Below are 12,986 nucleotides of genomic sequence, written 5' to 3' on the forward strand. Positions count from 1 at the left end.
TAGTTGAAATGTTTCTTAATGACTGGAGTAGCATTGCCAGATTATATGAATGTGTGTTGGAATTTGCTCGTTCTCTACCAGGTATGTGTAATCTTCCTTTGAAATTAAAAGTACCTTCTTTCTGTAACAAAAGTCAAACCTGTACATTGTTTAAAGAAGAGAATAGTCAAAAGTATATCAAAGAAAAATTGTCTCCTTTACCTCAGCATATAATTTCTTTTCTCCAGACAAAATAACTGTTAAGTTTCTTTTATTTCTAGAAATTTGGGCATATAAACAGACTTGTGAGTAATATACTTCTGTGTTACCACAGTATAGTACTCACTTACTGTGTATATGCGATCTAATAATTCACGCTAGAGGTCGTGGGACCTGGGAGAATGGAGCCAATAAATTAGGCAAACTAAAGTCTCATGTAATAGTCAACTTTATTCAGAGCACCAGACAATTTATACTTTGAGGGTTAAGATGAATGGCCAGCCTGGTCTACATAGTGAGTTTCAGGACAGGCAGGGCTATGGTAGAGAGACACTGTTTCAGGGGAAAAAAATATACAATCATAAAGACCATCCACACATAGTGGACAAGCCGCACATGGCAAAAATGTTCTTCCATAGAGGCCTATAAGCAAATAACAGTAGGCAGTTGTAATGAATAATCCGAAGTAAACTCACTCCTATCCGCTACACCTGGGAGGGTCACAAAAACACATCCCAGGAACAATTCTGTTTCCAAAGAAACTGAGGTCACAAGACTCTTGTTTTCTTGGAGTTTTCTCACGGGCACTCAGAATTCTCACACGACTCCATTCTTGAACTGTGTTCTAACACGAACATATTTAAATTGTACAGTCACTTAGGAAGTAGGTATCCCCTACTTTACAGATAACAGAAACCTGTCTTAAAAACTGAAAGTCATAGAGCTACTAAGTGAGAGAGCTTTTATTGGTGTCAATTAATTGCACAGGAGGCCAGGGCAGAAAAGGTGCTATGTTGTACTGGCCACTATGCTAGACTTTTCAGTGTCTTTCTTAACTTCTCTGTCCTGGCCTTTCATGTTTTCAATGTATGCCTTTTACAGAAGAGTTACAGCAGGCCTGATGATGTGTGCCTGTAATCACAACACTCGATAGGTAAAGGCAGGAGGATCAGGAGCACCTTGTCACCCTTAGCTACATAGGGAATTGGAGGCAAAGTCTAGTCTAAAGGAGATCTTAGCTCAACAAAGCTAGGCATATAATATGCCAAATGCCCTCTTTTTCAAGCCTGCTTTTTCAAATTTTACATGTACTACTAATGCTTTTTTTGGTTTGTTTCTGCATAGACATACCTGCTCATCTGAATATTTTCTCAGAAGTTCGTGTTTATAATTATCGGAAACTTATCTTGTGTTATGGAACCACCAAAGGAAGCTCAGTAAGTCTATGGATTCAAACATGGAGGTTCCTTTCTTAGGTATCTTTAATAATTGAGAACTTAAAACAAATGAAAGCTACCAGGTATGGTGGTACATGCCTTTACGCAGGCACTCTGGAGGCTGGGGCAGGGCGATCTTGTATTCAAGACTTCCCTAGGCTACAGATTGAGACTGTGCCTCAAGACACAAAAAAAAGAAAGGAAAGAAAACTACCTTAAAAAAGTGCTCAAGTCAAACCATAGATCCAAAATAGTAAATTTTAAATGAAATAAAATTATGATATAATGCTTAATCCTTTGAAATTGAGGAAATAAATCATATCTTTAGAGTATATATGATCTTGATTTTAAAATAAGCACCTTTGATAGTATTTTTTCCTTCACTGATTTCAAATCAGTTGGGTTTCCTGACTGATTACTGTTAGGAAGAGTATTTATGAGTGGCTGTGAGAAATACAATATAGCTTTGTTTTGACTTGTATGAATGTAGTCGTTCTTTGCTCTTATCTTAACCCTAAATGTACTCCCTGTAATCTATACTTACTTATTTCTCTTCCTTAAAAGTCAAATTAGTTGGGGGCTAAAGAGAGGACTCAGTGATTGAGAACCTATACTGCTCTCATAGCTGATCCTACTTTGGTTCCCAGCACCCACATGGCAGGTTACAACCATCTGTAAATCCAGGTCCAGGGAACCTCGTCCCCTCTTCTGGCTTCCTTGGGTACCAGCCACACACATGGCACACATAAAGACTTGTAGGAGAATACTCAAAGACATTAAATAAATATATAAATAATAAGTTTTTAAAGGATTTATTTGTTTGTTTATTTATTTGTTTATTATGTGTGCAGTGTTCTTCCTGCAGGCCAGAAGAGGGCACCAGATCTCATTACAGATGGTTGTGAGCCACCATGTGGTTGCTGGGAATTGAACTTAGGACCTCTGGAAGAACAGCCAGTGCTCTTAACTGTTGAGCCATCTCTCCAGCCCATAAATAATAAATCTTAAAAAAAAAATCAACTTGTTTCTCTGTAGATACTTCTGCATCTAGTAATATCAGAAATTCCTTGTGTTTTAAAACGTAGTAATTGAATGAACCTTTGTTTGAGGTATCTTCCTTCTCTTTTATGACAGTACTTCTTACTTTGTAGCACTGAGAATAAGAGTCTGCAGTTGAAGATAAAAAGAAACAACTGAGGAACACTAGTGAGAATTACCAAAGCTTAATGATTTTTTTCCTAGTTATATAGTAAAAGGGAGCTGATACACGTGCCCAGGGGCTGTACTGATCTGTATTAGCAGCACATGTGGAGTTTGGGTCCAAATTTTACCACTCATTTTCACAAAAGATCTCATTTAGATGTTTGGCAACTTTTAACATTTTGTTCTTCATCTCGAATCTGTTACTTTGCAGTTTTTTTAAACATGTACTCTCTCTGATTTAGATTAGTATCCAGTGGAATTCCATTCATCAGAAATTTCATATTTCGTTGGGAACAGTTGGCCCAAACTCAGGTTGCAGTAACTGTCACAATACCATTCTCCATCAACTTCAGGAAATGTTCAACAAAACACCAAATGTGGTTCAGTTGTTACAGGTAATTAAGTTCACTGCTCTGTCTAAAAATAAGACCTATTAGTGGTAATATGTCATGCAAAGTTCCTCAAAAGATCATCTGCATCTGTCTTTAATGACTAAGATGGATGCCTTTGTCTTAAATGATTTGAACACTGCCTTGAGAACTTAATTTCATTAAACTTCAAGAGAAAGTTTTATAGAATGTGCCAGAATGCTCATTTGTGACAGTGATACATCAAAAATTCTAGGTTTTAGTAGTTGCATGGCAACTGGATGACCTCTCTGTATTTGTTTCTTCTAGGTGTTATTTGATACTCAAGCACCATTAAATGCCATCAACAAACTCCCTACTGTGCCAATGTTGGGATTGACTCAGAGAACTAACACTGCCTACCAGTGTTTCTCCATTCTCCCCCAGTCATCCACCCACATCAGACTGGCCTTCAGGAACATGTACTGCATTGACATATACTGCCGTAGTCGAGGTGTTGTGGCAATACGGGATGGGGCCTATAGTCTTTTTGATAACAGCAAGTTAGTTGAAGGCTTCTATCCTGCACCAGGATTAAAGGTAATAAACTTCGGTGTCACAGAGTGAGAGAATAAATAAACATAATCTTGAAGACAGTGCTGTCCCATTAGAATTTAATAAGTAGTAGAGTTGCTGTATCTTCTCTGCAACTTCCTTCTGGAGGATGTAGACTTTACATGAAGTACTGTTCTATGTACATGAAATGTTAGGAGGCCCCTTGTTTCCTCACTCTCTAAGTAAGCAATCACCCTGAAAAAGGAGTATTTGCTACTTTGGAAATTTGCTTTTATGTACCTCCTTCCTTGAAGCTGCTCCTACTGTATACATAAATGCATTTGCCTTTCTCCTGGTTTTGCAATATGGTTAGGTAGCAATTTTGATTGGGTACTTCTATTAGTATTCTTTTTGTTTTGTTTTGTTTTGTTTTTGTTTTTGTTTTTCGAGACAGGGTTTCTCTGTGTAGCTTTGCGCCTTTTCCTGGAACTCACTTGGTAGCCCAGGCTGGCCTCGAACTCACAGAGATCCGCCTGGCTCTGCCTCCCGAGTGCTGGGATTAAAGGCGTGCGCCACCACTGCCCGGCTTTCTTTTAGTATTCTTGTTGCTATGAAGATACTTGATGTCTGCTTTGGGCCTACACATGCATGCACACGCATGCACCTGCACACATGTGTTCCCACACATACACATATACATGCAAACAAACAAACAAACAAACCCTAGTCAAAGCAAGGATGGAGGGTTGGTGTGGCTTATGGGAGGGAAGGCATGGCAGCAGGAGCCTGGGGTGCATTTTTATAGTGCACTCACAGTCAGGAAGCAGAGCAAATTAAAGGTAGGCGTTCGTTACACTTGCTGTTTCTTATTCAGTTCAGCACTTCAGACCTCAAGCCCATGATAAGATGTAGCCCACATTCAGGATGGGTTATCCCAACTCAGTTAAATGTCTCTGGAACCAGCCACATAGGCTCACTTAGAAGTTTGTCTTCTATGTGCCTCTAGGTTCCTCCAGCTGACATTCCAGATTAGCCATTGCAGACCCCTTGTCTTTCTTACTTCACTGTTATGGTGGTAGATCTGCTATGGTAGCTGACCATGGCGGGTGTCTGAGGCCCTGTGTGTCTGACAATGTTTTTAGTTTACTCTCATCTAATTGAGAGTGCCAAAGTACAGAATTCTAGGCTAGCGTCATCTTTACAAAATGTTTGAAGACCAGTTTCCTTGTTGCCCACCCTGCATCATGACTGGCTTGAACCTTTGTTACCAAGTTGGCTCTTGCCATCTGAAAGCACACATCCATTTGCTCTGGGAAAGTTCTTTGCATGATGCTTGATTCTTCCTTATTTTCTGTTAGATGTTCCTGATAACTCTGATCTTCTACATCATAGACTTGGGCCTCTACTTTATTTTGTGTGTGTGGTGCAATGTGGTTGTGCTTGTCTGGAGGCCAGAGGTCAGTGCCAGTGTCTGCCTTTATCACTCTGCCTTACTTTGATGTCACTAAACCTGGAGCCAGTTAAGGTAGGCCTCAGTGATGTTGTGCTGTTGTTCAGTCTCCTTGTGTTGTTATTTTTCCTCTGTACCCACAGTGCTAGGTTACAAGTGCGGGTTGCCACTGTGGGTTTTACCTCAGTGCTGGCGTTCAAACACTTGTCTCCTGAGCCATCTCCCCAGCCCTGTAGCACATTCTCTTACGATATACTACCACTTTCTCCTCCCTCTCATCTTCCCCCATGAAATCCGCTTCTTGCTCTTTTAGAACTTGACTCTCTTTCCTGTTGGTGTCTTTCTTCATTATGAAGTCATTCTTAACTGTCTTCTCTTAGTTAAATGTAAGCTTCGGAGACTCTGCTGTTCATCACAGGAGAATCTGCTTGGTCATGCTCCCAAAGTCAGTAGTTTTACATCTTTTTGTAGGGACACTGTGAGATGCTATACATCTGATTCCCCGATTGCAGGAGGTCAAAAGAGAGGGGAAAAAAGCCTTCTCTACTTTAAATATATAGTCTTTAGTACCCAGTTTAAGTATGGTCTCCCTTTTCTGCATTGATTCTGAAGTCCCCCCACCCACCCAGGGCTTCTCCTTCAGTAGATGGTGATGCACTGATGTACAGAGCTCTGGTGAGAGTAATAGAGAATCTCTCCTTTTTTTAGTTTTTAGTTTGTTTAATATGGATGAATGTTGGTCTGCATGTATGTCTGTGCTCCACTTGTATGCCCGCATCCCCTGGAACTAGAGTTACAGATGGTTGTGAGCTGCCATGTGGGTACTTGGAATTGAACTGGAATCCTCTGGAAGAGCAGCCTGTGCTCTTAACTGCCCAAGTATCTGGCACTGCTACTTCCAAAGTGTCTTGAGAATCTGGATGGAAATAGCTTTGCTTCTTGGCTTTCCCCATGGCTTGCTTAGGATATGACTCTTCTCATCAGGTGGTTCAGCCATCTGCTTTACCATCTTCTAGAGTGCATCACGACTTTTTTCTTTTCTCATTCTTTTTGTCTCTGGCCTACTATTTTAAATTTCTTTTCAGTAATTTTAGTGAAATTTCAAAATTTCAAAATCTCTTTGAAAGCCTTTGTTCTGATAACATTATGATAAGTTTATTTGAAGATCTGGAAAGGGTATTAAAAGGAGACTCAGGAACTGGGGGTGCGGCTCAGTGGATAAGAAAGAACACTTGTTATGAAAGAAAGAAAATCTGAGTTTAAATTCCTGGCACCCGTTGTTGAGTGGAGACAAGTGGATCACTGGAATCTACTGGCTAGCCAGCCTAGCCTAAATGGAGAACTTCTGAGTCAGTGAGATACCCTATCTAAAATAAGAGGAAGACACCCAGTACCCCTCTGAACCTCTACTTGCATGTAGACACAAACATACACTGAGAGACACACAGCAAAGAAGACATTGCTTGAGACAAACTCTAGTAGCCTTGCTTAAGTTCTTGATGACATACCTTATTTAAAAAGGCTGTCTTACTTCAGACGCTTTAAGATTAAAATCATGCAATTTAAAACGCCAGAAGTTACCTTTGTGGGGGGAGGCAGCAGGGGGATGTGCATGTTTATTTTGTAGGAATGCATGTGCATGTGTAGTCCAGCGGTTACTGTCACCTGTTTTCATTCTGTATCTTACTTTTTGTTGTTTGTTTGTTTGTTTGTTCAGGGCGAGGTTTCTCTGTGTAGCCCTGGCTGGGATTAAAGGCATGTGGCACAATGCTGGCTGTTAGTTTGTTATCTTACTTTGTGAGATGGAGTCTTTCACTGAACATGGAGCTCACTTATTCAACGTGACTAGTTAGTCAGCAAGCTGCAGGGATCCTTCTGTCTCCATCTCCCCTAAGCTGAGATGAAGCCTGTTTAGTGCCACATCTGGCTTCTGGGCATCCAAACTGTAATCCTCATGCTTGTATAGCAGGCACTTTACCAAGTACACCATCTCCCTGGTCTAGGTCTTCCACCGTTTTTTTCTTTTTTTTTTTTTTTTTTTTGAAGTCTTGTTATGTGGTCCTGGCTAGGATTCTAACCCAGTACTCCTCCTATTCCTGCCTCATATTGTACAGGCATGTGCCACCATGCTAAGATAATACACTTAATTCTCACTCAGTTTTTCAGTCATATTTTCTAGATTAAGAAGTAAGACCTTGCCAGGCGGTGGTGGCACACGCCTTTAATCCCAGCACTCAGGAGGCAGAGGCAGGTGGATCTGTGAGTTGGAAGCCAGTCTGGTCTACAGAGCGAGTTCCAGGACAGCCAGGGCTGTTAGTCAGAGAAGTCCTAACTCAAAACCAAAACCAAATCAAACAAACAAAAAAAAGGTGAGACCTTGTGCCAGGCATGGTTGCACACACTTTTAATTCCAGCATATGGAGGTAGATCTCTGTGTTCAACGGCCAGTCTGGTCTACATACATAGTGAGTTCCAGGTCAGCCAGGACTATATAGTGAGATCCTGTCTCAAACCCCCCTCCTCCCAAAAAAGGAGAAGAAAAGAAAAAGAAACCTTTTAGTAATGGGAAATTTTATGTCTACTTAATATGGTTTGTATTTCTGAATCTGAGAATGCCAGGTCTCAGAGTATACTTATTTTACTTAGGTTTTTTTGTTGGTTTGTTGGTTTGTTTTGAGACAGGGTTTCTCTGTATAGCCCTGGCTGTCCTGGAACTCGCTCTGTAGACCGGGCTGGCCTCAAACTCAGAGATCCGCCTGCCTCTGCCTCCTGAGTGCTGAGATTAAAGGAGTGCACCATCACTGCCTGGCTATTACTTAACTGGTTTTTTGTTGTTAACAGTTTTCATTAATTTCATCTCTTTGTCCAAAATTTGTGGTATCTCTTTAGATTGTCCTTATATTGTTTTCAGGGACATATATAATATGTTACTTTCACAATATTCTCCATGATCAAACATGTTTTACTTAGGTTGGCAAGATGGCTCAGCAGGTAAAGGCATTTGCTGGAAAGAACTGACTCTGGCAAGATGTTTTTTACCCACCACAGAAATGCCATGGCACACACACACAGGCACACACACAAATGAATACATGTAAAAAAAAATCCTTTAAAAATGTTTTTACTAATTTTGCCCATTTATATCTATAGACGTTCCTGAACATGTTTGTTGACAGCAATCAGGATGCTCGGAGAAGATCTGTAAATGAGGATGATAACCCCCCTTCTCCTATAGGAGGTGATATGATGGACTCCTTAATATCACAGCTCCAGCCACCTCAGCAACAGGTAATGTCTCCTTCAAATTCCACTGTCCCATCTGTGGAACTCCACAGCTTCTACAGCTGTTAGCATTTCTTTGTTGAAAAGCAAGAAGTCTTTGTAAGGCCCAAGAAGCCCAGAAAGTCATTATGAAAAAAAATAAGTGATGAGACGAGACCTCCAGTTATAGGAAATGAGCAGTAATGGAAAAGGCACTGACCTCAGGTGCTCAGATCACACATGTCCTTAAAGCAATGAGAGTAAATGCTGGATCCGAGGTAACCTGCCGTGGAGCAACCTCACTGTTTCCTGAATGATGCCTGTTTTAGGTCTGCTGATGTTCACTAAGGCCTCTGCAGAACCCGAGTAGCATTTCAAGGGCTCTTTCACAGATAGCTTCGCCAAGCCATACAATCACATCCCCAAAGATTTCAGCTCTCTGTTCTGACTGTTTCCCATGCCTGGACGTTGAACAGCCCTGAAGCTAGCCTTTGTTCTCACTCTGACTCTCTTGAAATAGAAGGTAGTCAGAGTATACTTAGTTTACTTAGGTTTTTTTGTTTTTTTTGTTTTTTTTGTTTTTGAGACAGGGTTTCTCTGTATAGCCCTGGCTGTCCTGGAACTTGCTCTGTAGACCAGGCTGGCCTCGAACTCACAAAGATCTGCCTGCCTCTGTCCTGAATGCTGGGATTAAAGTGCTTGCTATACAAGCATGAGGATTTCAGTTTGGATGCCCAGAAGCCATGTTAAAAAGCCAGATGTGGCACTAAACAGGCTTCATCTCAGCTTAGGGGAGATAGAGACAGAAGGATCCCTGCATAAGGGATCACTTGAATAAGTGAGCTCCATGTTCAGTGAAAGACTCCATCTCACAAAGTAAGATAACAAACTAACAGCCACTCCTAAACCAGTACCGTGTGATTCACTAGCCTGGAAGAGGCTAGTGCCCATGTGTCAGAGCACAGACAAAGCGACTGGAGGCTTTTTAGCAACTCTGATTTTAGTTGTATCTGAACACACAAACTATTGGCAAGGGTCTGAGGCACATCCTTCAGAGGTAATTTTTATACAGTACCTTGAGGCTCCTCACCCAGAATATTTTCAAAAACAGCACTATACTATAAATGCCCTTGGGTTGCCCTGCTTCTGGCCTGGCTACTTATGATTAGTAAGTGCAGCTTGCTGGTGCTTATGTCTTTCAAAGAGTACTAGAGTCTTATACCAGGAGTTTGTCCTGCCAGCTTTTTAGATTTCCTTCCTCCTCTGGATTTGGTTCTCTTCCTGACCTTCTTAAAAATACAGGGCAGCCCAATGAAACCTCATATGAATGCCTCTGTAGCCGGAGTGGGGCTGTGACAGATGTTGACTGAGATGAAGATGCTGTGCCACCACTATGGAGGAGGACCTTGCCCAACAGATGCCTCAGGAGTACTTAGTAGTAGTAGTATTTATTGTGGGTCCCTTTTGTTACTTTGTAGATCTTTCTTGGACTTGATACTGGGCAAAGAGTTATCATCGGAAAGAAGTGACTAAGATGGGCTGGATGTTGGCCACAGCTATAGCAGAAATATTGTCATACTGACAATTGATGGAGATGTGATCTATGATTATTACTTCATCTCCTAAATAAATCATTTATTGGCTGCTTCTCCAAGGATTGTTTTGGTCACTGAAAAATCATGTGACATAGTAGTTTATTAAGCATTCTGTTTGCTGAGAGTTCTATGTACCTGTAACATTTCATACTGAATATGAGATTTCCAGCTGGGAGAATAATCAGAGGCTAGGGCAAAAGGATTAGATGTGGGTAGATTAAGGAAAAGTTAGCATGTTGGAACATTAGAACAATTTATCACTTTGCAAAAAACTCTAGGAATTCTTTGCTTTTTATTGTTGGTGTTGCTTATTTTTAAATCAAATGCCTGACAGTGCCACTCAGAATTCTTGGGGGAAAAAGTTTTGAGGCAAGATCTTACTAATTAGTCTTGACAGTCCTGGTCTCCCTATGTAGACTAGGCTGGCCTCAAACTCACAGAGATCTGCCTGCCTGTGTCTTCCAAGTTCTGGGATTAAAGGCGTCTGCCACCCAGCCTTAAACTTTTTTTTCCTACTTATTTATCTTGAGTGCTTCTAAGTGTCATAGCTCATGTGAAGGTCAGAGGACAACTTCCTTTTACCACGTGGGTCCTGGGAATTGAACTCAGACTATCAGTCTTGGTATCTTCAGTATTTATATGAAATGCAAAAAGAAGACTGAGTTGGAGTGATGGAAGTCAGAAGAGGTGCAGATCTATGAGGAGGCACTAAAGACTTGGAAAGACTGGTATGCTGGTTGTTGCTCTGTAATTTATTTATTGACTTTAGTTTTTGAGACAGGGTCTTCCTAAATAGCTCTGGCTGGCCTGGAAGTCATGTGTAGACTAATCTGTCTTTAAACTTCTAGAAAGCCACCTGCCTCGGCCTCCGCCTCCTCAGTGCCACCACTTCTGGCTAGTTAACCTTTTTAAACATTCATCAAATTGTGCATTTGTGATTTTTTAATTTTTGCCCTTTTTCTTTCACTTTTCTGGGGACAGTGCTTAGAGACAATCAGAATGGTCCAATGTTTAACATACTGTTGTACACTTTCCTACCTCTAACAAAACTAAGCTATCTTGAATCTCTGGCAATAGGATTGATTACTTTTATACCAAAAGGCTCCGAAAGCACCAAAATCTGCATGTGGTGTATGCCCATACAGACTTAGAGGTTTGTTCATGCTGTGAGATGAAAGTTCTTATGGGAGAGATGATCTCAATCAAAGCAGGGCCTTATGGTAATTCCATGTATGCAGTCAGGGTGACAGAGTACAGCGTGCTTTCTTTAATGAGGAGCAGAAAAGCCTTGTGGAGGTATAAAGGTCCAAGCACAGAGTGATTCAGAAAGTGAGTCACTAGGAAGCTTTTGAAGTAATTAAAATGTTTCTATATTTTACTATATGTGATCAATTCCTCAATTTCATAAAACAGAGTAGGAAGGTCTAAACTTTACCAAATATAAGATACAGCACTATTGTGTGTATGCGTGCTCACATGTGTTGGTGTCTGTGTGTTGCTGGAGATTGGAGCAGGAAGAAGTGTGCTGCCATGGAAGCTATATCACTAGCTACATACACCACTTTTTATCTGCTGCTACAGAAGGTAAAGGGTAAATTAACGGGAATTAAAATATTCACCATGATTTCACAGATGTTAACATAAAGGACTCAGATAAAGCTGTGGCTGATAAAATGAGCAAAATATGCTGCGAGGGACAGAAGCAGGTGAAAAATGAGGGTTTTACTGTTCTTCAAACTCTTGCAAGTCAGCATTCTTCCAGACCTCATATTTAGGCTGATTGAGATGAACAGTTCCATGTCTAAATGGTTCCTGTTTGCCACTCCCTGAAGTGGCAAATGCTGGTGTCGGGGGAATGCCAGAAAACCACACTTATACTCTCTGTGGTTGAGCAGCATGCTAACATTAACTCTTCTTTTTTTCAGCCATTTCCAAAGCAGCCAGGAACTTCAGGCGCTTACCCTCTTACTTCACCCCCTGCATCCTATCACAACACAGTTAATCAGTCCCCCTCTATGATCCACACACAGTCTCCAGGTAAGACATGACTTATTCTCGTCCTGTTCACCTCTCGAATCCAAAACACACATACCTGAGAAGAAGCACTGCACGGGTGCCTCGGGCTTCAGATGGATTGTTTTCTGGTCTCTGGTTAGATAATTGCCTCCTTTCACTGGAGTAGTGTTGGGGATTTCATACTTGCGGTGCTTTAGGAGCACTTTCTAAGACTTGTTTCAAGTACCCAGAGCCAGACTCGTGGCACCACTCCCAGGTTTGCTGCTGATCTCCTGGTCTATATTAGAGGTGTTGGCAGTTGGAAGCCTGGGGCCAACCAAATTTTACCCACTACCTATCTTCTGAAGTAAATGAACAAACTGGAACAAAGCCATATCAGCTTATGTGGTATCCCTAGCTGCACCTTTTCACTCTCTTTTTGTTTTGTTTTACTTTTTGAGACAGGGTCTAATGTTGCCCAGGTTGGCCTTCCAACTCAGTATGTAGCCAAAGATAGTCTTGAGATGATGATCCTTCTGCCACCTTCTCCCTAGTGCTAGCGTTACAGGGGTACACCACCTGACTCCTTTGTGTCACGCTTTAGGAGATGGGACAGTGGTCTGTTCTCCAGTTCCTGGAACCAGGTACTTCCCACCTTCCTTGTCCTGACAAAATGCCTTTGCTGGGCTGTCCTGTGCACTATAAATGGGGGTAGCATGCCAAAGTTTTACTTTTGACTGACTGATTCTCTAGAAGCTCTTGAGCCTGAGTTTCAGCAGGGAGTTGGGTACCAGCTCTTGCCTCTCACTTACCATCTAGCAAATGACACCTCTTCCCTTCCATGTCCCATAGTTCAATTAATATAACGAAAAATGAAAACTTTTATCATAAAAGATATATTGTATAATATTGCATGTAAAATATAAGAAATGAAATAATTTGCTAGGCCTGGTGGTGTAAGCCCATAATCTCAGCTACTTGGGAGGCTGAGACAATGGGATCAAAAATTTCAAGACCTCACAAGCAGAAAAATACAGAAAGGGTTAAAACATAGTTCAGTGACTGAGTGCTTGCATAGCATCTACGGCGCCCTGGGTTCAATTCTTGGTACAAGAAGAAGAAAAATAATTTAAAAAATATGTATAATAAAAGCCTTTGATTTCAT

The 12,986-nt window shown here is 41.2% G+C and overlaps 1 protein-coding gene across 1 annotated transcript in view; it reads left to right on the forward strand.

The window, feature by feature from the left end:
• Positions 1 to 12,986, forward strand: part of Med14 (mediator complex subunit 14) — a 95,868-nt gene that overhangs the window by 66,016 nt on the left and 16,866 nt on the right. Inside the window, exons 18-23 of the mRNA XM_059251158.1 lie at positions 4 to 81; positions 1,324 to 1,415; positions 2,861 to 3,013; positions 3,296 to 3,565; positions 8,121 to 8,258; positions 11,752 to 11,863. Of these exons, the coding sequence (XP_059107141.1) occupies positions 4 to 81; positions 1,324 to 1,415; positions 2,861 to 3,013; positions 3,296 to 3,565; positions 8,121 to 8,258; positions 11,752 to 11,863 (843 nt within the window). The remainder of the gene's footprint in view (positions 1 to 3; positions 82 to 1,323; positions 1,416 to 2,860; positions 3,014 to 3,295; positions 3,566 to 8,120; positions 8,259 to 11,751; positions 11,864 to 12,986) is intronic.

The sequence above is a fragment of the Peromyscus eremicus genome, chromosome X (genome assembly GCF_949786415.1).
Source record: "Peromyscus eremicus chromosome X, PerEre_H2_v1, whole genome shotgun sequence".
Taxonomy (NCBI): domain Eukaryota; kingdom Metazoa; phylum Chordata; class Mammalia; order Rodentia; family Cricetidae; genus Peromyscus; species Peromyscus eremicus.